At 40.8% G+C, this 22,148-nt stretch overlaps 1 protein-coding gene across 2 annotated transcripts in view; it reads right to left on the minus strand.

Moving 5' to 3' along the window:
* EP300 (EP300 lysine acetyltransferase) overlaps positions 1–22,148 on the minus strand; it is a 67,768-nt gene that overhangs the window by 17,768 nt on the left and 27,852 nt on the right. For both annotated transcript variants that reach the window (XM_075051296.1, XM_075051297.1), the window contains 17 exons: positions 20,229–20,490; positions 19,334–19,447; positions 18,180–18,416; positions 15,476–15,569; positions 15,009–15,143; positions 14,505–14,622; positions 13,815–13,989; positions 11,650–11,727; positions 10,663–10,772; positions 9,395–9,550; positions 7,886–8,326; positions 7,169–7,357; positions 6,050–6,206; positions 5,361–5,479; positions 3,865–4,104; positions 3,206–3,294; positions 663–743 (listed from right to left, as the gene is read on the minus strand). In XM_075051296.1, the coding sequence (XP_074907397.1) occupies positions 663–743; positions 3,206–3,294; positions 3,865–4,104; positions 5,361–5,479; positions 6,050–6,206; positions 7,169–7,357; positions 7,886–8,326; positions 9,395–9,550; positions 10,663–10,772; positions 11,650–11,727; positions 13,815–13,989; positions 14,505–14,622; positions 15,009–15,143; positions 15,476–15,569; positions 18,180–18,416; positions 19,334–19,447; positions 20,229–20,490 (2,795 nt within the window). The remainder of the gene's footprint in view (positions 1–662; positions 744–3,205; positions 3,295–3,864; positions 4,105–5,360; positions 5,480–6,049; positions 6,207–7,168; positions 7,358–7,885; positions 8,327–9,394; positions 9,551–10,662; positions 10,773–11,649; positions 11,728–13,814; positions 13,990–14,504; positions 14,623–15,008; positions 15,144–15,475; positions 15,570–18,179; positions 18,417–19,333; positions 19,448–20,228; positions 20,491–22,148) is intronic.

Below are 22,148 nucleotides of genomic sequence, written 5' to 3' on the forward strand. Positions count from 1 at the left end.
TAGTCTCCCAAAATTCTGGTTCAAGATTTTTTGGGGGAAGGTGTGAGAAGGGTACAGCAGAACGAAAGACTGTCGCAACAGTTTGCCACCAGCATGGAAAAGGCAACTAAATTCACGCACTGCCTTTTACTGTGATCTCCTCAACAACTGCACACATAAGCAGATGGCACTCCAACAGCAAAATATTTGTATGGCAAAAGGAAGTTCCCTGCTTCTGATTTGGATGAAAAACAATCTGAAGTTGAATACAAGTTTAATAGCATAGCCAGTCTATAAACAGAATGGTACATTTGACTATTTCAAATTATGTTTGTCACCTACCTGCCTGCAGGCATGCATCGTTATTTTTCTGCAGTAGAATACTTTCACATTCCCCCTCCCGCCCCCCAAAAAAGCAATTCTCTTCTCTCCCCTCTATTGGTATAGTTACAATTTTAAGCACTAAGTGCTTATTTTACACTATAGTTCAGTCACTGCAGATTTTAAAGAAAAAAAAAAATCTACAGCACAAGTCCGGGCTTTTTGAAGAGTATCTGGTCCACTTTCCACTGGCCTACAAACAGCAAGGGTAACCTAAAACTAAACTCCTTCTCTTTGAGAAAACTCTATAGACCATAATACAGCTTATGAATGCACAGCCCAAGCAAACACAAATAACTCACGTTTGAGGTTGTGATGGGTCATCTCCCAGAGAAACGCTCTCCCCTTGGATTTCATTGAAGCACTTCTCACAGAAATGATACCTGTCAGCAAGAAGGCCATATTTGGGTGAACTGCTCCGTCCACACAACACAGCCCAAGTCAAGCAACGGAGCCACCAATCACAGCAGGCCAAGGAAGGGACAGGAGCAGAGAGCAGGTCATCAACGGCGACAAGGATATTCAATGATGCAGATTTATGGGCCCCACATTGTGTTTGGTTGGTTTGTTTTTTTGGTTTGGTTTTGGTTTTGTTTTTTTTTTTTTTTTGCGCAATCAAAGCCAAGTGCAGACAATGACAAGCACAAAGGAGAAATAAAAAAATAACACACACATGAACAAACAAAGAAATGGGGGTTTGCAGGACAAAACCAAAAACATAGAAGCAGGACAAGACAACACAAAGCAGAAAGCCAAGGCAAAGCACAGATTAGCATTAAATCTCTCAAATGGGTTCACAAGCAGCAAATGATTAAAGCAAATTAAACAAGAGTATTCCATTTTAGCATACCCATACCCTCTTCATTTTAATAATCCATGCCACGTACAGCAAAGAATTAAAATGAGAAAGGGGAAAGAACAGCAGGAAGGAAGAACTGCTACTCTGACTTGTACATCAGCACAGCAGTTCTGTTGGCAGGAGGATCTGCAGGAGATCAATGGAAGAGGGATAGTCTTCCATCTTAAATGTATAAATGCTGAAAGGCCACAGGATTCTCTCCCAGTTGAAAGGGAAAGCTAAACATCAGAAGCTTCAAGAACAATAAAATCTGTCCTCAAAAATCTTACAGACATTAATTATAGAACTGTCAACTGTATGTTAACTAAATACCTAACATTAACTACACACATAATGCTGTACATTGATATAATTCTGCCATAGCCCAGTTTGAGCGTACAACAGTCCAGGCATCAAATACAGCAAGGATTACAGAGAAAGATTTCATTTATACTTGAATAAAATAGTGATTAATTCAAGATTCTACCCCAGCCCTCAAAAATGTTCTAGAACTGTGGCCTCTCCATTACTAAGGCATGTTAATTGAGTGCACAAGACATCTAAAAATAAATAAAAGAAAATTCAAACAAGTTTATAATAAAGCCACACAAACCAACACTATAGCAGTTGCTACACTAAAAAGACAGGTCTCTTAACCCTCTTTCCCAGTCTTCATCTGAGATAATACAGAGAACAGTGCTTATGGAATTGTACATTTCAGTCTATAGATATATATGTATATGTGTAAATAATTTACAAGTCACACCTATGCACCTGTTAATAGTGCAAACATTCCCTTCTAATGTTTGAAAACATGTAAAGCATGTCAGATTTTTTGAATAGTAGTCTTTTGGTCCATTTAGCACTTGCACATAGATAAACGTAAGCAGAAGATACTGACATGATATGAAAAGCTCTAACACTATACAAGTCTAAAACTACAGTATTTATGGGATACTATAAGCTTATTTTCTACTTCTTCACTCCTAAAAACCTCTATTCATTGCTATAAACCCTTATGAAGCCTAAGAAGGTCAAGATATGACTCCTGTAGCTCTTTGGTTGTTTTCACCTGACCAGGTGCTTAAGAAAAATGCAATTCTTAGAAAATCTTCCTGGCTTTCAGGTAAAAGCTTTAATGTTTTTGTTGTTCCCAGTTTTTTTATTTTGTTTGTTTAAGGCATTGGAAAGAATGGAGCGCAGGAACTAAATTGATGGAGATGACATAGTTTGGAGATAACCAGCCCTCTGCTCCAACAGGTGCATTCTGGTGACAGGCGAGGGCATATGGGAGTGTTCAAGCACCTATGTCCCTGCTTCTTCCTGCCTCACTTCCAAAGAGATGCCTAGCAAGAAACCTTCCATCAGAATTCAAATACGTTTAAATCCTTTAATAAACCCCAAGTAAAAAAAAACTATTCAAAAGAGCTGTAGAAGTGACAATACTTTACAGAGCTGCTGACAGCTACTGTAAGACAACTCCCTTAAGGAAACTTTGGGAGAAAAAGCAAGCATTAATCTACTGAATATGTCAATATACAGATCTTCCAATGAAGATTTGCATCACAAAAGTTTGCTCTTCAGTGTTAACATCATGAGAAAAACAAAGACTTGACGAGTATAATATGTATTATGAGCATTAATATACTTGCTGCATGGTTTACTCAGTGTTCTGCATGAAAAATACTGCTGTATAGTAGGAAGCAAAGACAACAGACTTGTATATATGATTTGTAGATAACTGAAGATTTAATTAACTGCAGGATAAAAATTTAGTAAAACATCACATTTCTGCAAACAAGAGAGGAAGAGCAAAGGCTGCAGTGAACTTTTGCAGAAAGAAATCATTAACACACAAGGTAAACTATTCAAGGGCACTTCCAGCAAATTTTTATCTTAAAACACAAAGGAGTACACATATAAAGAGGGTGTATATGTAAATGCATGCATGCCTTTAACAGATTGATTGCAGCATGCACAAAAGTGCACCAAGTGAGTTTTCCTTACCTGTTCTGGTAACTGTAGTAAGTGGCATCTCGAGGGATTGTGCACAGCTGTTTGCCATAGCAACACAAAGTCTGTGGTGAGAACTCCAACTGCAAAGAGGAATGGGTTGTCTTAGTACTCATACATGTTTTCACTTGCTCTCCATGGGAAGCAAGCGTGACCCAGACAATGATCATTTCCACCTTATTCTGTGCACAGATCACACAGTACAGCAAATGTACAAAGTGTTAGTCATAAAAAATGTTCAGTGGACTGTTATTCTCAAGTTAGCTCTTCTCCAAAGATGGAAAGCATATCAAAACAAGACAATGGAAATGAAATACACAGTCTCAATATACAGTGAAATAGCGAGCACTTCTTCTGCAGTAACAAAACCACATCTGTTTAATTTGCAATAGCAAATGGGTTTGCCCTAATCAAAATAAGCCTTCAGTTACTGACTTCTCCCCAATGGCTTATATACAAATAGATGATTTAAGCACTAGATAGAATTAGAAGATCCATAAAAATCTCAAAATCAGATTACTCAGGGTTGCTAAATCCTGGTAAACTTCCAAACTTTCTGACACACTGTAACTGCTAACAACTGCAACTGTTGTATTTTTCCCCCCTTCAATACCAGAAAGCAAGCAGTGGACTAGAAATACTTATTTTCTTACCTTTCTACCACAGCAATAACCAAGACTTTGCATAACTGGGTCAATTTCTTGCTCAAACACCTCTGCCAGTTTGGAACAGTACTTATATACCCGAGACGTTTTGCGGTTATACAGCCAGGCATTATTGAACATGAGCCAGATGTCATCTACATATTGCCACGGTTCCTGATACTGTCCTGTGTCTAGCTTCCTCTTGATAGTAGAAAGGTCCATGGGGTTCTTCACTATGTCAAAATAATCCTGCAAGAATACACAGTGTATCAAAACACTACTACAGAACTATGTTGTGACATGACAGCATGTGCATTCTCAGCATAGAAATTCTTCTGCAGTACATCAAGAAAAACAGGTTCCTCTGACTTCATTGTCAAACCGCTTGTCACATACAATGAAATCTCCAGGCAATACCATATCACTCCCCAGTGCTTTCTTTTCACCATTCCTTTATTTCTCAGGCTCTATTGCTCTTCCGCTCCTGATGAAATGAAGCTACTCTAATTTTAGTCAGCAAAACAATTATTACAGAAAGTAGGAAACGGCAATGGTTTTGCAGCCACTGCAATCTGAGGATATACACAAGAGCATTAATAGAAAGCAACTGTTTTTAGTAGACCACACAACCTAATAAACAAAAAGAAATAACTTTACTAGATGATAAAAGATACCATGTCTCCTCTAAAGAATACTTTTTCCACCCACCCACCCCCCATCAGTTATGGGACCACTTCTCCTAAAAAAGTGGAGAATATGACAGCCAATTGAGAGCTTGTTAAAGCATATTAACAATATTTATGCCTGCTTACAATACAGCAGGCCTTGAATTTTTGTAGTATCTATCCTGAAAAACCCCACGCCAAAACCAAACAAAAAAAACTTTCAGGCAAAAAATGTTGCCCAAAGCACCCAAGTAGGACTTTTATGTCTACATATTTGTGTATAAATAGTAAACTTGTGGGGGTAGTCCAGAGAGTTTAAAACACAGATCCTTGAAGGATAGTAATGTCTTCTGAAGACAATTCTAAAACAAGCAGAAAATTTGACCTAAGCAAAAACTGTAACTTGACTAGTCTCTTCCTTGCTTGTAACAGATTAAAAAAAAAAAAAAAAAAAATCCATCAATGATTATTAAAGTGGCCTTGATCTGCTTATTTTCCCACATATTCAGCCAAGTTTTATATATGATGAGGAACACCTATGGAATTCAGCAATAGAAGCATCACAACATGAAGCAACATCCACAAAAAGCCCACACAGCACTGGGGATCTGTTGGTAATCACTTCAGTGTATGGGACACCCGCTTACTTATCAAAAGGAACGCAGAACTGAACAAACTTTTGAAAAAAACCCAAACTTTCTTAAGTCAGACATTGTATGCTCCACTGCCTAATGCATCAATATAAAAATGTTAACAAGATAGACTTAAGCTGTTCTCAAACAGGTGTGTCATAATACAGTAGTTTTTGAAGCCAGGAAAGTATCTCGCTAAGACACTCACAGGAATTCCTAGAAGCTGGGGATCCACAGGCTGTCGAAATGGAAGAGACTCTGGATCCTGACGGTAAAGTGCCTCCAGTGTTGGCATAAGCGCTTGCCGCAACTCTTCTGGCTTGAAAACTTTGAAAAACAATCAACATTAGAAAGACAGCAGAACCAACTGTAAGGAAGAAACCTACTGGAAAATGTGAGGTCTGTGGAAAAGACTACAGACAATGGGTTTAAGGTACTTGGCATGGCTTCTTTACCCTCTGCAACACTGAATTCTGTGGAGAATATTAAAATGATCACCTGGACACAAGGAGATGGCCAAAATATTAAAGAGAAATTTGTTTTTATCATAGGAAGACACTGCTAAATTTAATAGAGCCAGTTTACATTCCAGATACAGCCCCTCTCTGAGGTCCCAAGAAAAAAAACTTGTCTAGAAAATCTGTAACTGAAGTGTATTTCAAATCTCTACTGTATTGACAATTTTACTAAGGCTTAATGTCTAATACTAAAGTCTTAAAGAACTTGCCCAGAGCCAGTTACAAGCACATGTATTACTAGATATTTTTGTCCAAAAGCCACAAAGAAGAATCCATATAAACCTACTGAGTATCAGTGAAGACAGCTTGGTTTTTTTCCCCACAAAGATTTCTAAAGGGAGATTCAGTGAATTTCAGTCAAAACAGTGTTCCTGCTTACTTTTTTTCTTAGACTGCCCAGCTGCTGGAGAAGACTGAGTAGCTGGAGTAGTAGGTCTTTCTTCCCCCTCTGGTACTTCAGTCTTCACTTCAGATTTCTTCTCTTCTTGCTCCATTGGGTCTGGTTTACATTCCTCCACAACTGGTTCTACTTTAACCTGGAAAGTAGTTTGGAGCCTGTCACTTAGTGTCCTGTGAAGTCACCCATCCACGTTTCTGTCCTTTAAACCTGTCTGCCATCCTGATCACCACTCTTTCCTAGGATTAAGGTTATCTACTTTGTAGTCAAAAGTTGCCTAAAACTTGAGCAGATGTGCTAGAATGCATCTTTAAACACTACAGTAGTAGCAATGATGAGCTGCTAACCATTCTGAGCTGCAAGTAGACACACAGGTACTTATCGAAGCTCTTCAGGCAGGTCTGACAGTCTCTCATATACTGGGGCTGTTAGAATAACACTACTGGCAGCCACACTCATAGCTCTCCTCAGTGACAAGTTGTCAGAGCCCAGTAAAGCAGCCCATCATGTACATAGAATCGCAAAATCATTTAGGTTGGAAAAGACCTTTAAGATCGAGTCCAACCGTAAACCTAACACTGCCAAGTCCACCACTAAACCATGTCCCTAAGCACCACATCTACATGACTTTTAAATACCTCCAGGGATGGTGACTCCACCGCTTCCCTGGGCAGCCTGTTCCAATGCTTGATAACCCTTCCAGTGAAGAAATTTTTCCTCATATCCAATCTAAACCTCCCCTGGCACAACTTGAGGCCATTTTCTCTCATCCCAATATCTGCTGTTTTAACATTTAACAGCTGGCAATTACATCTGAAGGACTGACCTGAGTGCCCTCTTACATTGGCATTTACCAAAAAACTCACAGCTGCACACATTATCACGGTCCTCTCTGGGGCCACTGGCTTCTACCACCATCTCACCAGAAAACAGAGACCCTTCTTTAGGAAGAAGTAAAGGAAGACAACAATCAAAGTAGCAGCAGGAGGCAACACCTACAGCTCTCATTGAACTCTGGAAGGAATGGCTTGGATGGAAGCAGAAAGCATCTAGCAGCACTAGATAAAGATACTCTACCCAACAATTGGCCGACAATCTCACCTCAGATTTCTCCTCCATTTGCAGCTCTGTTTGTTCTGGTTCCCCTTCATCTGTTTTAATATCCATTTTCACTTCCTGCAAGGGTGGCTGCTGCTGCTCTGGAACAGTCTGCTGAGAGTTCACCTCCGTGCTGCTGGTGGATGGGGGGTTGGATACCTGCCCATCAATGCTTACAGCTGGCTGTGAAAGCTGAGGGAAAAAACACACATTACAAACAGGCTTCTAATGAACTTATTTTTCTTTCTTTAATTACCTTTACCTATACTGCATTTCCCCCAAGTTTAAATGCACTCTAGTCCTTCTACTTGCTTCACCTGAAGAACATACTGCTGTACAACTCCAATTATAGAAAAACATGCAACAGAAACATGTACTAGAAGGCCTAGTATAGAGAAAATTACATACTGTTTCCCTATTGTACGCCACCGCCATGCACATGTAGACATAACTGGAGACCTCATCCATGTTTCACAGTGAATTTCAAAACATGCACTACAATTCTGAAAAACACTCCCTCTCTGGAAACATGAGATGGTCTGTAGACTTGTCTTGATGCAAAAAAGGTTACTTCCCAAATGCAGAAAAACCTATTTTGATATTAAACATGCCAGAAGCTACCTCCATTATCACAGGCTCGCACAAAAATAAGAGACCAATTGAAAATTAAACCTTACACTTAAACATTTGCAGGGAAAGCACAATTAAGTATTTGCTTACAGGTGTTGTGGGGTGCTGAGGCTGCAGTGGTGCTGTTGGTGTGGGAACTGATGCAGTCGTGCTCTGCTGTGACAAGGGTTGCTGCTGTTGCTCTGCAGAAGGGGTAACTGGAACCGGAGGCTGGACTTGTGGAGGCAGCTGTGCCTGCGGAGGCGTTGGAGTCTGCCTTTGAGGGGGGTGCATAGTTTGCGACTGTGGTCCAGGTGGCATTGCCTGAGGCGTAGGTGTGGGGGCAGAAGTGGCAGCTGCTGCTGCTTGCTGTTGCTGTGATCCCAAGCCTGGGGGTGTATGGTGAGGTGTTGGGGTTCGGCTAGGTACTGGAGAAGGAGAATTTCGGTGCATGGGAGGCTGTGGAAGAGGTGGGCAGTGAATATGGCTCCCTTGAGAACCTGGAGCCATCGCAGGAGAATTCACAGGACAGGAAGCGCTGGTCATTTGTGCCTGTGGGAAAACAAGTACACAATTGCTATGACTTGAAATAGAAAAAAGCGAGAGAAATTACTGTCAAATGGCTGCTTTCCCACAGTTACTGGCATACTTTTAAAAATGTGACAAATTGTCTGTTTTATTTTTTAAAACTTTTATTTCAAAAGGAGAAATGGTGTATTCCATTTATTTTGCTCCACAAGAACATAAAGCTGTTTTATAATTTATTCAGCTCTAAAGGAGAGTTTCAATAGAATAACTTACACTTGTCAATATATTTAAAGAACCGCACAACTACACTCCCAGTCTGCAAAACATTTCTTTCTAAAACTGCAGATTTGTTACATCCTGAATATGGGACAACACACCACGGTGAAAAATTGCATTCAAATACACTTAGTGTGCCCATGCCCCCACCCGCAAAACTAGAAACTGAATTTATCATCAGAAATAAGTACAGCTGTAACTGTACCATTATGAGATTACAAAAAATTGTATTCATCAATGAAAAAAGCTGTCACTCCACAGTAATCTTGCCTGCAAACTAGGAAGAAGCATCAACGAGAAGCAAACTGACGTTCCCTACTTCTTCCTGGCCTGAAAGGTTCTTGCTGAAAAGGGAGAGGGAGAGGACAGAAAGGAAACTGCTAGACTAAGTTCAGATCTTTAGTAGTGATAACCCTCCTATGCCCCAAAGCCAGCAACACACATTGATCCTGTATAGACATGCCTTTTTATGACTTATTCCACCATCTCTTAATTTCTCAGGCTCTGCTACTTCATTGTGCAGCAAGAAATTCTTAACTACTGCATGCCGAGTAACAATTTCTTCTTTGCTTCACGAAAACAAACTCACTCCTCTGTCACACTTAAACTTAAGCCTGAGAACAAGCCAACAATGTTTCACCCTTGCCATACCCAGTGCTACATCAGCAAAACGCAGGGTTGCAATAAATGAATTCAGTTTATTATAATTCCAAAAGCATCTTGAGAAAACAAGTTTTCTCCATTACTACGAACTGAACAAGGAAACCAGTAAATGACAAAGCCCACTGACACTGCTTACAGAAACCAGAAACTTACTTGAGAAACTGGTGTCTGATTGCCAGGCTGAGTCATAGGCATGCTCGCTGTGTTCATTCCTGGGGAAGAAGCAGGGAACTGGGTCTGTTGTAGAAACTGATTCTGACCAGAAGGCTGGCCAACACCTGGTTGCTGCATACGTGAAGGAAATCCCATCTGTTGGAAGAGAAAGGAACTCATTTCACACAATGTGCATACACCTCCATAACATTTTACAAAAAAAACCTATTTATCTTGTTGCAGAAATTGATGTTTGCTGGTTATCTGTAGGATAAAATATGGAAAACCTGCTTATAGCTCCTCTCAAAAAACAGAAATTATGATGATTTCCCTTGTAAGCCAAGGAAAAGGATATTGATTTCAGATTGGGACTGTGACTTAAGATTTATTTTTGTTCCTTGTATTAAGGATGCACCACGACAAAAAGCCACTTAATTTTTAGGCAATTTTTCACACCAAGATCTAAAACCTTACCATAGACTGTGATGGTTTAAGCCCAGCCAGCAACTAGGCACCACACAGCTGCTCACTCACTCCTCCCCTCCCAGTGGGATGGGGAGGAGAAACAGGAAAAAAAATTAAAACTCATGGGTTGAGATAAGAATGATTTAATAATTAAAGTAAAATAAAATGCAGTACTAACAATAATAAAATATAATAATTGTAATGAAAAGGAATTAAAAAAAACACACAACAAAACAAAACCAAAACCACCAAAACAAAAAAAAACCCAAGAAAAGACAAGCGATGCACAATGCAATTGCTCACCAGCCACTGACCGATGCCCCAGCAGCAATCCGCCTCCCCCAAGCCAACTCCCCCCAGTTTATATGCTAAGCGTGACCTTCTATGGTACAGAATAACCCTTTGGCTAGTTTGGGTCAGCTGTCCTGGCCACGCTCCCTCCCAGCTTCTTGTTTGTGCACCTGCTTGCTGGCAGAGCACAGGAAACTGAAAAATCCTTAACTTAGGATAAGTACTACTGAGCAACAACTAAAACATCAGTGAATTATCAACATTATTCTCACACTAAATTGAAAACACACTGTACCAGCTACTAAGAAGAAAATTAACTCTAGCCCAGCTGAAACCAGGACATAGATCAGACAAATCTTTCAGTGGAGATGCAAGAGAGGAACCAAAGGGTCAAGAGAATGAAGAAATAATGCTTGATTTTTAAAATTTCTTTTATTTATTTATTTAAAGGAAACGACAGCCAACAGAAGCAAAGCTGCATGCTCAACACCCTGGACCAAACACCCACTGACCTGGTTCATGGCCCCAGCCTGGCTTAGCTGTCCAGGGTGCTGAAGAGGAGGGGTTTGCCGGGGTCCCATCGGTGACAGCTGCATGTTCATCTGGCCAAACTGATTCATTCCTGTGAGTTTGTGCCAAGAAAACACTTATAAACAAAGGCCTGAATTCTCCTTTGGGCACCATTCAACATTAGGAGAAGAAATGCTGTCAGTCTCTTCCTAATTTTGTTCTCTAGCAACCAGTTTTCATGCATGCAATACTATAAAGGAAATATTTCCTTCCATCAACCAGTTACACAGAATAATTTTAAATATAAAGCGTTCAAACTACCATACTACTTCAGAATACAGGCTAGTTTTTTTCCCCCCCAAAGACTTGTTTGCACTAACTGATATCAAAGCTCTGAAGTTTGAGAACTGCTGGAATACATGATAAAAAAGCAAGTGTCACATCTACTGCTGAAGATCAACTTTCCACAGAAAGTTGCATTATCTTAATTACACATTAGAAATTCACTTATTTAATGCCAAACTGTATCTTCACTTCCTTAAGCACTTCGTATGTTGGCTACAATACTTCTTGAATATGTAACAAAGGTTTGGCCCCTTCCTTCTGAGCAGTAATACTCACCATCTTCCCTCTGCCACCAACATGTCCTCATCTAAGGTGGTTAGGCCTACCATGTTTGACTGACCCCACCATCCTATGTTCATATGATCAGAAGTTCCAAAAGCATCAGGTTCTTTATTTAAGAGAGCAAGTAGCTAATATGCAGCTCTTAAATTCATAAGATCATGAAATGCTATTAGAGATATATGTAGTTTTTAAAATATATAATATATATACACCTATGTAAGTATTACACAATATAGATAGCTATTTTCTTAATCAAATGGGGAAACTGCAGGTGAAAAAAAGGGCTATGACAGTTCAGCAAGAGCTGCCCAATTCCAACATTCCTTCAAAATCACAGTAGTGAATTTTCTTCAAATACTTACCTGGCTGTGCCTGCATGCGATTCATCATCTGGTTTGGCACGTTGGCACGTATCAGGGTTGGGTCGGGAAGAGGACCATCTGGAAAAAAAGATACTGGAATAAGATTATGGCATTTAGAAGACTGAACATTTTAGTGAGAATTTTACACATGGGTTTTAGTGTGTAAAGCAAAAAGAATTTTAAAAAAAGTACAGACACAGTTCAGTAACTCTAAACACTCTTGAAGAGTCCTTAAAGTGTGAAGCAAAACCAAAAACTTCCTTGAAAATATAAGCATGTCCCATTGACAGAAATATCCTCCGACTTAAGAGTCAGCTTTCAGAAACTGAAGACAAATTTGAAGTATGCTATCGAGGTACAACTACAAACTCAGTAGCTCACAAACATTCCAAACCACAAGAACTTCTACAGACCACTCTACACAGTTACTGCACCTCTATATTTAAAACACTATGAAAACTATATGGTTCGACAGAGTATTTACCAAAGCTCTGAAGTTTGAGAACTACTGGAGTACATGACAGATAACCGGAAGTGTCACATATACTGCTGAAGATCAACTTTCTACGGAATTTACAGCAAACAAAGTCACAGTATCAACTTTTAATGATCTTTCTTAGATCTTGGTAATGCATCTTGGTAAATCCTGTTCCGACTTCAAGCATAAAAAGACCCAGAACTGGATTTACCAAGATACATTCAGATTTAAGCAGGAGAAAAAGAACTCAGATGAAGATTCTTGTAGCATGTGCCTGGAGCTACTGGATCTTTATGCAGTGTTAGGAAAAAACCAGGAAGTTTGTCTCCTCAGTTGAGTAACTCAAATTTTGACCCTATGTTCTCAGACAACTCAATACAGTGTCACTGACACCTATGTATCTGTTTCCATGAAGTATCTTAAGAACTCCATTCTTCACTGTAAAGTATCTAAGAACATGCAAGACTGAAAGGATCGAGGATAAAAATCCTCTTCTTTTGAGAAGAAAGCTCTTGCGACAGAGTTGGGACAGGGGGGCGGGAGGGAGGGGAGTGCTCTACAAAGTATGTTTGCAGAACTGTTGCACGTAGTTTTAAGCAAGACGGCTTCAGTCTCCAGAGCTGTCAGTTCAGAATCACAGAGGGAAAAAAAAATAGTAATCTTAAAGCAGACTGTGGCTCAAATAGTTAAAATATTAGTTCTTTTACAGTTAAATCAGAGTATTGAATGCAATTTTGTTTAGAAATGTACAGTTTCAAATCCTGTATTTCGATTATTTACAGGACTTAACTGGAAATACAAGATTACAATGTCAGCAGATGCCTCTCTCCACTTTTTAACTAGAAATATCACCCACAATAATTTTTTACCTGTTCTTAACTGTTACCCAAATAAAAATATACTACATACCTGACAGCTTACAGTACCTTGTCCCTTCCTAATGTTTGTGAAGAGACTTTACACTCTTTAGCAGCATGATAGTTTTGATCATTAACTCCTCTCCAAAGTCAATTTTATTCTAATATACAACTGCATAGTTAGCAGGGAATCTAGTCATAATCTGTTTAGCATTAGGAAGGTCAATTCAAGTACCAGAACTACTGTGAAATAGAAGACAGCTGCATAAGGAAAGAAGTGAAATCTGGTTTGCATTGCATGCTGGAAAGGCCATTTGTCCGAAAAAACATACGTGGCACAGAACAAGCTCTACCTAAACTTTCAAAGGCATGAACACCTAAGCACTTCATCATACTCTCTACTTAGCAACAACAGTAGTAGTAATGATCATTTTAAACACCACACAACTAAATATTATGAGAAGATATTTCTCTTATTGTAACTGAAGTTATCTCTAAATCACTTCTAAAGGTGAATCTAACAAGACTGAAGTTCTACATTAAGGATGCAACTTAATCTCCATTCCCTCCACCCTGAAAGTAAGTGTAAATGTTTACAATATTTCAATTTGTTCAGAAGACTAAATGCTTTTAGATAATCTATGGTCATTAATTAACACATAAGCAAAGCAAAGACTTTGCAAGTACTTCTGAACAGAGGAGAAAATTCTGTTTAACTTTGAGCAAGCCAGGTACCTGTGAAACAAGAAGGGCAAAATGGTGACCAGCCTACCAAAATGACAGCAGAGGATTCCCCTGCACCAGGTATTCAGTAACCCAACTGTTCTTACTTGCAGACATCCCTGGCTGGGGCTGTCCCATATTGGGCCCTTGATTCATGGGAGCCTGTGGCATGCCCGGAGCATTTGGGATCATGTTTTGCTTCTGCAGCCTGGTTCTTCGTTTCTCTTCCAGCTCCTTCTGAATCTTATAGATCTTCTCCGCCAGCAAGTGATAGTACTCTGCCTGTTGGGGAGCAATACAAGTCAGGAAAGGAGGGGGGACACACATTAAGCAAAGGCAACAGGTCACGGTGAGCCAAGCTCGGAAAACAGCCTTCCACACACGCGTTTCAGCTTGGGTGGGGGTGGCTCTCCCTTTACAGGGGGTCCCGGACAGACAGGAGGGCAAAACCAGAGCACTGCTCAGGGCATTGCTGGCAACCATTAGACCAACACCAGACGTTTCTCTTCTTGTGTCCAATGCTTCTTTGGGAGAATCACAGTGAAGAGCTTCATGCTGCCTTCAGAGAACCCCAAGAAGTCTCAGGCACAGCACAGACCAGCGGGAACCCCCCCTGACTCCCAGCACACCCAGGCAGAAGCCTGCAGCTGGCTGGTTCCTAGGCCCCATCCAGCAGCCCCTGAACACACGCTTCCTCAGCCTGGGACTCTCATCTGTGCTTTCACTCCTCTTCCTCCCCAGTCACTACGTGGTTGGGGGAGAGACACACAATTAGATGACCGAGGATGACATCTCACCCTGCTGTTTGCCGATTCATACATATCCCCTTCCACTTTCCGAGCATATGCCACCAGATTCTCCATACGCCGATCCTTCAGTGCTGCAGGGTCAGGAGTAGGAAATATGGCTTGGACTCTGGGGGAGGGAAAACAAAAAAAAAAAAGCACGCAAGTGATTAGGATGTCCCCAGGCGGGGACATCAGCACTAACCCCAGTGATCTGATCCAAACACAAAGCAGCAAGCAAGTCTTCTGACAGACTGGGGCACAGCTACTGTTCCTGGGGGACGCTGCCCCCATGTCCACGGCTCGAGTACAGAGCGGGACACTTCCACTACAACAGCCCCAAAACAGCAGATGCAGCTCCATCCATCTTTCAGGCTTCTGCTTTCCCTTCTCACGGGCCCTGACAAAACTCACTCCCTGGCCCTCTGGTTTTGGAAGCCAGGCTTCCTCCTGCTCCCCCCACCTCAGAGGCAGCAGCTCACCCAACAGCAGATTGTTTTGTTACTAGCTACTCACAATTTATGAACAAGGTGGTTTCGGAGATCCTGAGTAATGTCTTCATGCCACTGCTTTCGAATTCCGGTATTGGATGGTTGTGCTGTTGGCATGGCTCCCAAACTGGCAACGTTGGTGCTTTCACTCATCATGGGGCTTCAAAAACAGAGCAAGAATTGAGGGCAAAAGTCTAGCCCAAGCTTAGTCATCTTACAGTCATAGCCTCTTTTAGAATAATGTTAGGACAAAGTGCTAGTTCAGCCATTCCCTAATCAATGGACAAACTCTGCAGAAATAGCTGCACAGACACCAAAACAACGCCATGAAAGAGTACATGCTGTCCTACCCAAGGATTTGGAAAACTGCAACAAAAGCTACAAAATCCAAAGGGAGAGATAGCCATCAATGGCATTTACCCCACTGTTTATGTAAGAAGTGCCATGAGATCAAAACAAAATCACTGGGGTGCAAAGAATAATTCAACTTACTTTTGAGAATTCATGGTTGAATGTAACATTGAGTCAGGCAGCAGATTAGGGGTCTGAACCCCTACTCCTCCGTTCACTCCCATTGGATTTGCACCTGGAAAACAGAAGAATAAGTATTCTTAAATGAACAGGCCATTTACTGTGCAAAATCAGTAATTGCTCACCAATAACAACAGTCTAGGCTTACAAGTACTTCGACTTTTGTGAAGGGAGTACTCTCTTTACCCTCTTCCTTCTACAAACTTAGAAAAAGTCTGAGGCACAACACTTGGTGACCTCCAAGTGAAGCACCACACCACATTACTCCTCAGCACACCTTCCTGAACTTCTCAAACAAGCAATTTCAATTTGCTGCAAACATTATGTACTAGAGTCCTTTTCTGTGATTCCCTAACTAAAGATTCAACATTACCAGCTACTTCTGTTTTTTTTGTTTAGAAGCGGTTGGGGTTTTTTTTGTCATTCAGGTGTTTAGGATATATATTCACAAAGGCTTCAAAAACTTAAAACATCAGCTACCACCTACATCTGACAAGGTCCCCTCTCACCCACTCCATACTTAAGGATCCTACAACTAACTCCAATGTTTGTACTAGGAAAGAAAATCTGACAATCCTTTGCAGGAAAAACCTCTAGTAATTTGTTACATAGCAAAATCTGCTTTTCCGAATCACAGCAGACCTCAATCAACATAAAAAATAGCCTATTTTCCTCACAGACTACAGTTAAGACTCAAATAGTGAAGAAAAATGCAGCACATTTCTGTCTGGCACTTCTGAACAGAACACTTTCTGAAGTTGAGAGTAGCATGAAAGCCATTACCAAGCCTCACATGTATTTAAGACATCCAAATCCTACAGAATCTGTATTTCAAGCCAAATTAGACATTGTATACAAGAGAAATCCACTGAAATTAAGTATATCAAGCCTAACATATACCTCTAATATCACAACCAAGTGTTTAACAGTCTTTTCATAAAGCTGCCTCCCACCTCCCTTCCCTTAGTCACTTTCTTCTCCTTCCCAAATTCACTTTGCAAGCTGGTGTAGAAGACAACTGTCAACCTTTGCCTTAACTCTCCCTTTTCAACTGCCAAAACCAACCATTTGTTTGATCTACTTAGGACTGTATCTTTTCACATCTCAGTCCTCACCAAATCCTGCTGTTTCTCCTAAACTAGGCCATGACCTGGTAATTCCTATCCCACCTGTTGTTATTCCCTCCTTAGCCACCCATTCCTAATAATGAAACAACAGCCAAAAGTCTACACTCCGCATGCTTCTTCTTTCTACATTAAGCTTCAGTTCTTCACTCTCCAAGAGCTTTTCAACCCCATCTCATTGGATTTTCTTATCAGTGCTACAAGGAATACCCAATAAGAACACACAGGCCAAACTCTGTGCCTATTAAAAAAAAAAAACAAACGAAAACAAATAAAAAAAAAACCCCCAGAGAACCATTTTGCTTCAGAAAAATGGATGACACATTCCTTTCAACCCCCTTGCTATAACATTTTGGAGCTTCTAGAAATTCACCTATTTGTAAAACACTCTAATGTACAGTAGAAAACCGTATTATTTTAATCTAATTAAGACTAAGCTCTCAGAACCACCCCCAGCCCACCTTTAAAAAAAAAAAAGCTTCACACACTAGAAGGCAAATTTTTAGCAGTATACAAGTCACATGCAACCTATGAGGACCAGTCATCTCGTTAACAAGTTTACTCTACCCAACAACCTTTTCTTGAGTAACTGAGAAGTAGCATGTTCTTTGGTGCAGAAACAGCACACTGAACTGCAGCCTGCAACCAACTGCTACTTTCCTCTGCAATCTCTCAGGTCCTTCCCCATGGAATTCCTGTGCATACCCAGCACTCATTCCGTATGCAAGCTTGACATGGGGCATATAGATAGGATCACTACAATCCCATACAAGCTTGTGATAAATCTCTACCAGCTGATTTTTCCTCCTTTCCATTAAAAAACCACACCTCTACTTAAGCAACTCAAGCAAAGAGCTGGGGGTGAGAGAAATTCCTGTGATGTAATCTCAAAGTATCAAAATTACGATTTGATGGTTAAATACTTCATTTGACACTAGTGATAGCCAGGTTAGCATTAATTGCACTTCAAATTAAAAGTCTTACATAGTCTTTTGTGATTTTTGCAATAAGCCACCCACACAATTTACAGTTACCTGAGTCCACATGACAGGATTCACAGAGAAAGTCTGTTATTTACTACTTTCCATTTTTAAAAACAAACATGTCTGAGATACAACTGTAAAATGCTGCAGTCTGAGTGACAAGGAAGTACACTTGAATACAGGCATTCCAATGCATGCATTTCCAATTAAAAACTCCTAAAAAGCCCCTAACTTGCATTACAGTACAATTATAAAGCTACAAAACAACATTAAATAAAATGCTTTGGAAAATTGGTTCTCAAATTAAAAAAAAAAAATATCGTCTTTCCAAAGAAAATACTTTTCCCAGAGAACTTGTTTACCAAGAGAGTGCATCTGGGCCCTCTAATGTTCCTGTTCCACTGAGTAGTTTGCTATCTAAAGTCTAAAATATTGCAAAGCCATACCTCTTGCAAATTAACTAGCAGTATTAAGCTAGTAGGTTAACAAAATTTGCATTAGATATAGCATGGGAAAGTTGCCTGTAGTTTGCATTTTAACATTAACAGATAAACTTACTCATAGGATTCATAGGGCGCAGACCCTGGGGTGACTGTCCTTGTTGCTGATTCTTCACTTGAGCCTGGGGCTGTGTCTGCATCTGGTTCCCTTGATAGGTCAGTCCAAGGGCTGCGTAGGCTCTCTCGATGGAGCTGGGGTCTATCTGACTGGTAGTGTTTATGCTGGGCGTTGTCTGCTGCCCCACGCCCACGGACCCAGTATTTGCAAGTCCTACTGCAGCTCCGCCCAGCAGCGCTGGAAGAGACATACCAAGTTAATAAGGACAGCAGCAGGTAGCCAAAGAGCTCCATGAAAACAGGGAAAGATCATAAAGAGTCCACTGGCTGTTCAGAACTAAAACATCTCCTTCTAGGAGCATGCAGAGAAGAGGCTGGGTCTGGAAAACCTGTCATGAAACAGGGAGACAAGTTTTGACCCAACCAGCCATTCCAACAATATGCTGTTTTCCCTTTGAGCTGCTGAGAGGAAATCCCACTCTAAGTATTTAGGACACATCTGTTTGCTTCAAACTGAAAACAGGCACATCATGTCACAGAGGCTGAAGGCAGAAAGGTACATACAAGCTCTTCAGCAGCCATTGTAATGCCTTTTTTTATATATATATAATTTTCTTAAAATAAGAAATAGCTTAGCTTACATTAGTCATGAGAAGAGCCCAAAGTAACAAGAAAGGAGAAAGAAACAACATACAAGTAACACAGTGACAAAAACCTTGCCAAAGATTTTGGCATGAAGACCAAAGGGACAAAAAGAGAAGGGGGAAGAGACATATGATGCAAAACAAAGGATGAAGACAGAACCGAATATCATCAGGGCTGAAACGACACAACCCTCTGTGTGTGTACACGTCTCCAGAACCTGGCCAGCTAGAAGAGGTGGCAGTGAAAAGCCAATCATTTGGTTGAGAGCTATGACTTGTTCACCCTTACCACTCACCTGCTAGGAAAATCCAATAAAGTTAAAAAGCTTCCATAAACACAAGTTATCAGAGACAGAAAAATACTCTGCAACTCTAAAGCAAGAAGAGGAAAGTCATTTTACATGTTCCCAGGTTCAAGAGCATCACCACTATCACCTGGGTACAAGAAAGTTTAGCTCCCAACATGCCTTTTACAGTTTTTCCAATACTCAGAATTCCCCAGTAGACTTACATTGTTGGTTTCTTTTGTCCCCAGCATTTTTGAGAGGCAAACATACAGGACAGTCATGTCTCGTACAATTCTTCCAGTGCGAGATGATTTGTCGGGAAGATGCGCAATGTGCCACTGAGAAAGGGAGGGGAATGAAAAACTGTTACAGACTACTGCCAGTATCTCCACATGGTCAACACAAACCAGGTAGGGAGCAACTGTTTCTCTCAGGGTACACATCTATATCAACATGGGTCAGTAAAGTATTACTTCAAATAGTTCAGCACTAACTAGCTCTGAAAATGGAGCCAGATTTCTTCAACTACTATTGGCTCAACTAAAGCTTACTTGAAAGCTCTAAGTTATACATCCAAGCCTATGTCTCCCTGGCTTGAAGGATAACACCATATACATCAGGCATCAGGCAGACTGTACCAAGCAACTGAGATGCCAGCAATTGGCACAACCTGGACAAGCCCAGGCTACCAGAAATGTAGTATACATTTTCCTTGGCTACTAGGACAGACTAAGAGTTCACCAGTGCCAGTCGCAGCTTAATTCCTGGCTAGCTATTGCTTGAGATTTGTTTCTTCCAGTTAAGGGAGACAGGTAGACTCCTACTTGCAGATTCCTGCCTTGTGTCTACCCTTATCAGAAGGCAGCATCCAAAAGATCTTACAGTGAGTTACAAAGTTAAGCAAAACATCTTCATGCATCTTTGTGCTACCTTGTCCCCTCTAAGTTGCCTAAATTTTAAAGGCTCAGAAAAAGTTTATGATTTCCATTCTTAAGGGGACAGATAGGTTAAAAAAATTCTACTTCCCAAGCCACCCACCACTAGTTCTCCATCTCTTTCTAGGAGCCCTTCTTGTCCTGGAAATGTTGACCACATCTATATAACAACTTCTCCACTTACCCTGGCAAGATTTGCCAGCCTGACAATGTGTCATGTGGTTCAGGACATTCTTCATGGTTCGGCAATGAGGGAGGTTGCACTGTCGGACCTCCCCGTTGGCCTGTTCTCGCCGCTGACACTTGTGAGCGTGTAAGAGGAGAACTAGTTGCTGCTGAATGAGTTTGCGTTTTTCTGGATCTGCTGTCGGTGCTCCAGACCCCATTCCTTGAGAAGCTGCTGGCCCCATCCCAGCTTGCTGAACTTGGGGAGCCTGCTGCTGGCCCTGGAGAAGGTGGAAAGGAAATTCCCAGAAATACATCTGTTTTTGAGAATAATCCATTTAGCAAGTAAACAACACCAACAAAAAAATCGAAGAAGAGAAACAACTACTACATTCTGTGATTAAGGGAATAGCCCATCTACCTGTAGTTCTGGATGACTCATATTAAATATACCCCTTAGCAACAGTCCTGGCAATAATTCTCTTGCCAGCCACAATTTCTTCCCCATATCACTCTCCTAGTCCTAGCTCTTGCTTTATCCAAGACCATCAGAACTTTGCACATGCTCACAGGTTAATCTGCGGTGCTAGACCAAACAGAAAATATTAATAGCACTTAGACCTCAAAACTCCTCCTCATTTTGGAGGCTAGAAAGTTGCATCCACAATTCTTGCATTAATGGAAGAAAGCACCTCTTAGAATGAATAGAGTTTTCCCTCTATTTCAGTATAAGGTGCCTCAATTTTGACTGTTCCTAGAAAAGGAGAATGAAGTGGAAGTTCTGGGAACCTTTTTTCATCAGGAGACTTGGACGTAGGCATTCAAAACAAGCATCTCCCCCTCTCTGCTAGAGATGAAGTGCAACTTCAGGATAATACATGCCACAGAACTAATGTCAAGTATGGCAACATCTAGTAATTCTTCTGTACTTCTCTATTTCTTCAGACTTCTTTGTATTTCTTCCAGGTGACATTTGAGGAGTACTCAGCGAAGAACAGAGGCTCAGGGACTCTATGTTGCTTTATCACTTCAGTGCAACAGCCTTCAGTTTCTAACAGACTCTTCACAGAGGGTTTTAGAGGATGTTTGCGGAAATCTCCAGATCTTCAGAGCTCAGCTACCTGCATTTCTAAACCCCGGTTCTCCCACAGCTCTTCAATACTAGTATTACCTTTCATTTTACGAAGAGACTTTACTAATTACTTAGTCCCCTTAGAGTTTGTATATGTTTTAACATGACCATAACTGCCTTGTTTGCAGCCTATCATTCTAAACAACAACTGAGATAGCAGCAACTTTTCATTCCTTCATTCAGCTGGGTAGAAGTTCAACTTCAATATACACAAGCTTGACAGCTGGGGTTCTGAGCAGCAAGTTTTGGCTGCTTCTTTATTGGTTCATACAACCAACTGGTTTGCTAGACTTCTAATGTTTCATGCTTAACTTAAAAAACATTAAATAAAACTCACAGGATTGAGCTCTCTAATTCAAAGGTACAAATGTTACCTGGAAACAGTTTTTCAGCAACAGTTACTAAGATCAAGAGACTGACCCTCCCAGGCAGTGGGCAGAGGGGTGGACTTTGAAGCGGGGAGAAACACAAGCTATATTCAGAAATGTGAATTTGTTTCCCAAATTAAAAAATATATGTAAGGGGGGGAAAAAAGGCAGGACACATTGCGTGTTATACCCCCAACCCATTTAAGTTTCTAAAATACTAAGGCAAACACATTCAGCCACCAGTGTTAAGCTCAAGCTAGGGAACCTAACATTAAGGCCTATAATTTATAAGCTTGGGCCGTCCACTTTTTGGCCATCCACTTTTCCCACCATTCTTGCTTCCCCTTTCCTTAAGTCCTGCGGCAGTAACAGTGTGGAGGGGAAAGGGGGAGGCAACAGGGCTACTACAGCAACAACTGCCAGGGAAGCTCCAGCATCA

This window comes from Buteo buteo, chromosome 19 (genome assembly GCF_964188355.1).
Source record: "Buteo buteo chromosome 19, bButBut1.hap1.1, whole genome shotgun sequence".
NCBI classification, from domain to species: Eukaryota; Metazoa; Chordata; class Aves; order Accipitriformes; family Accipitridae; genus Buteo; species Buteo buteo.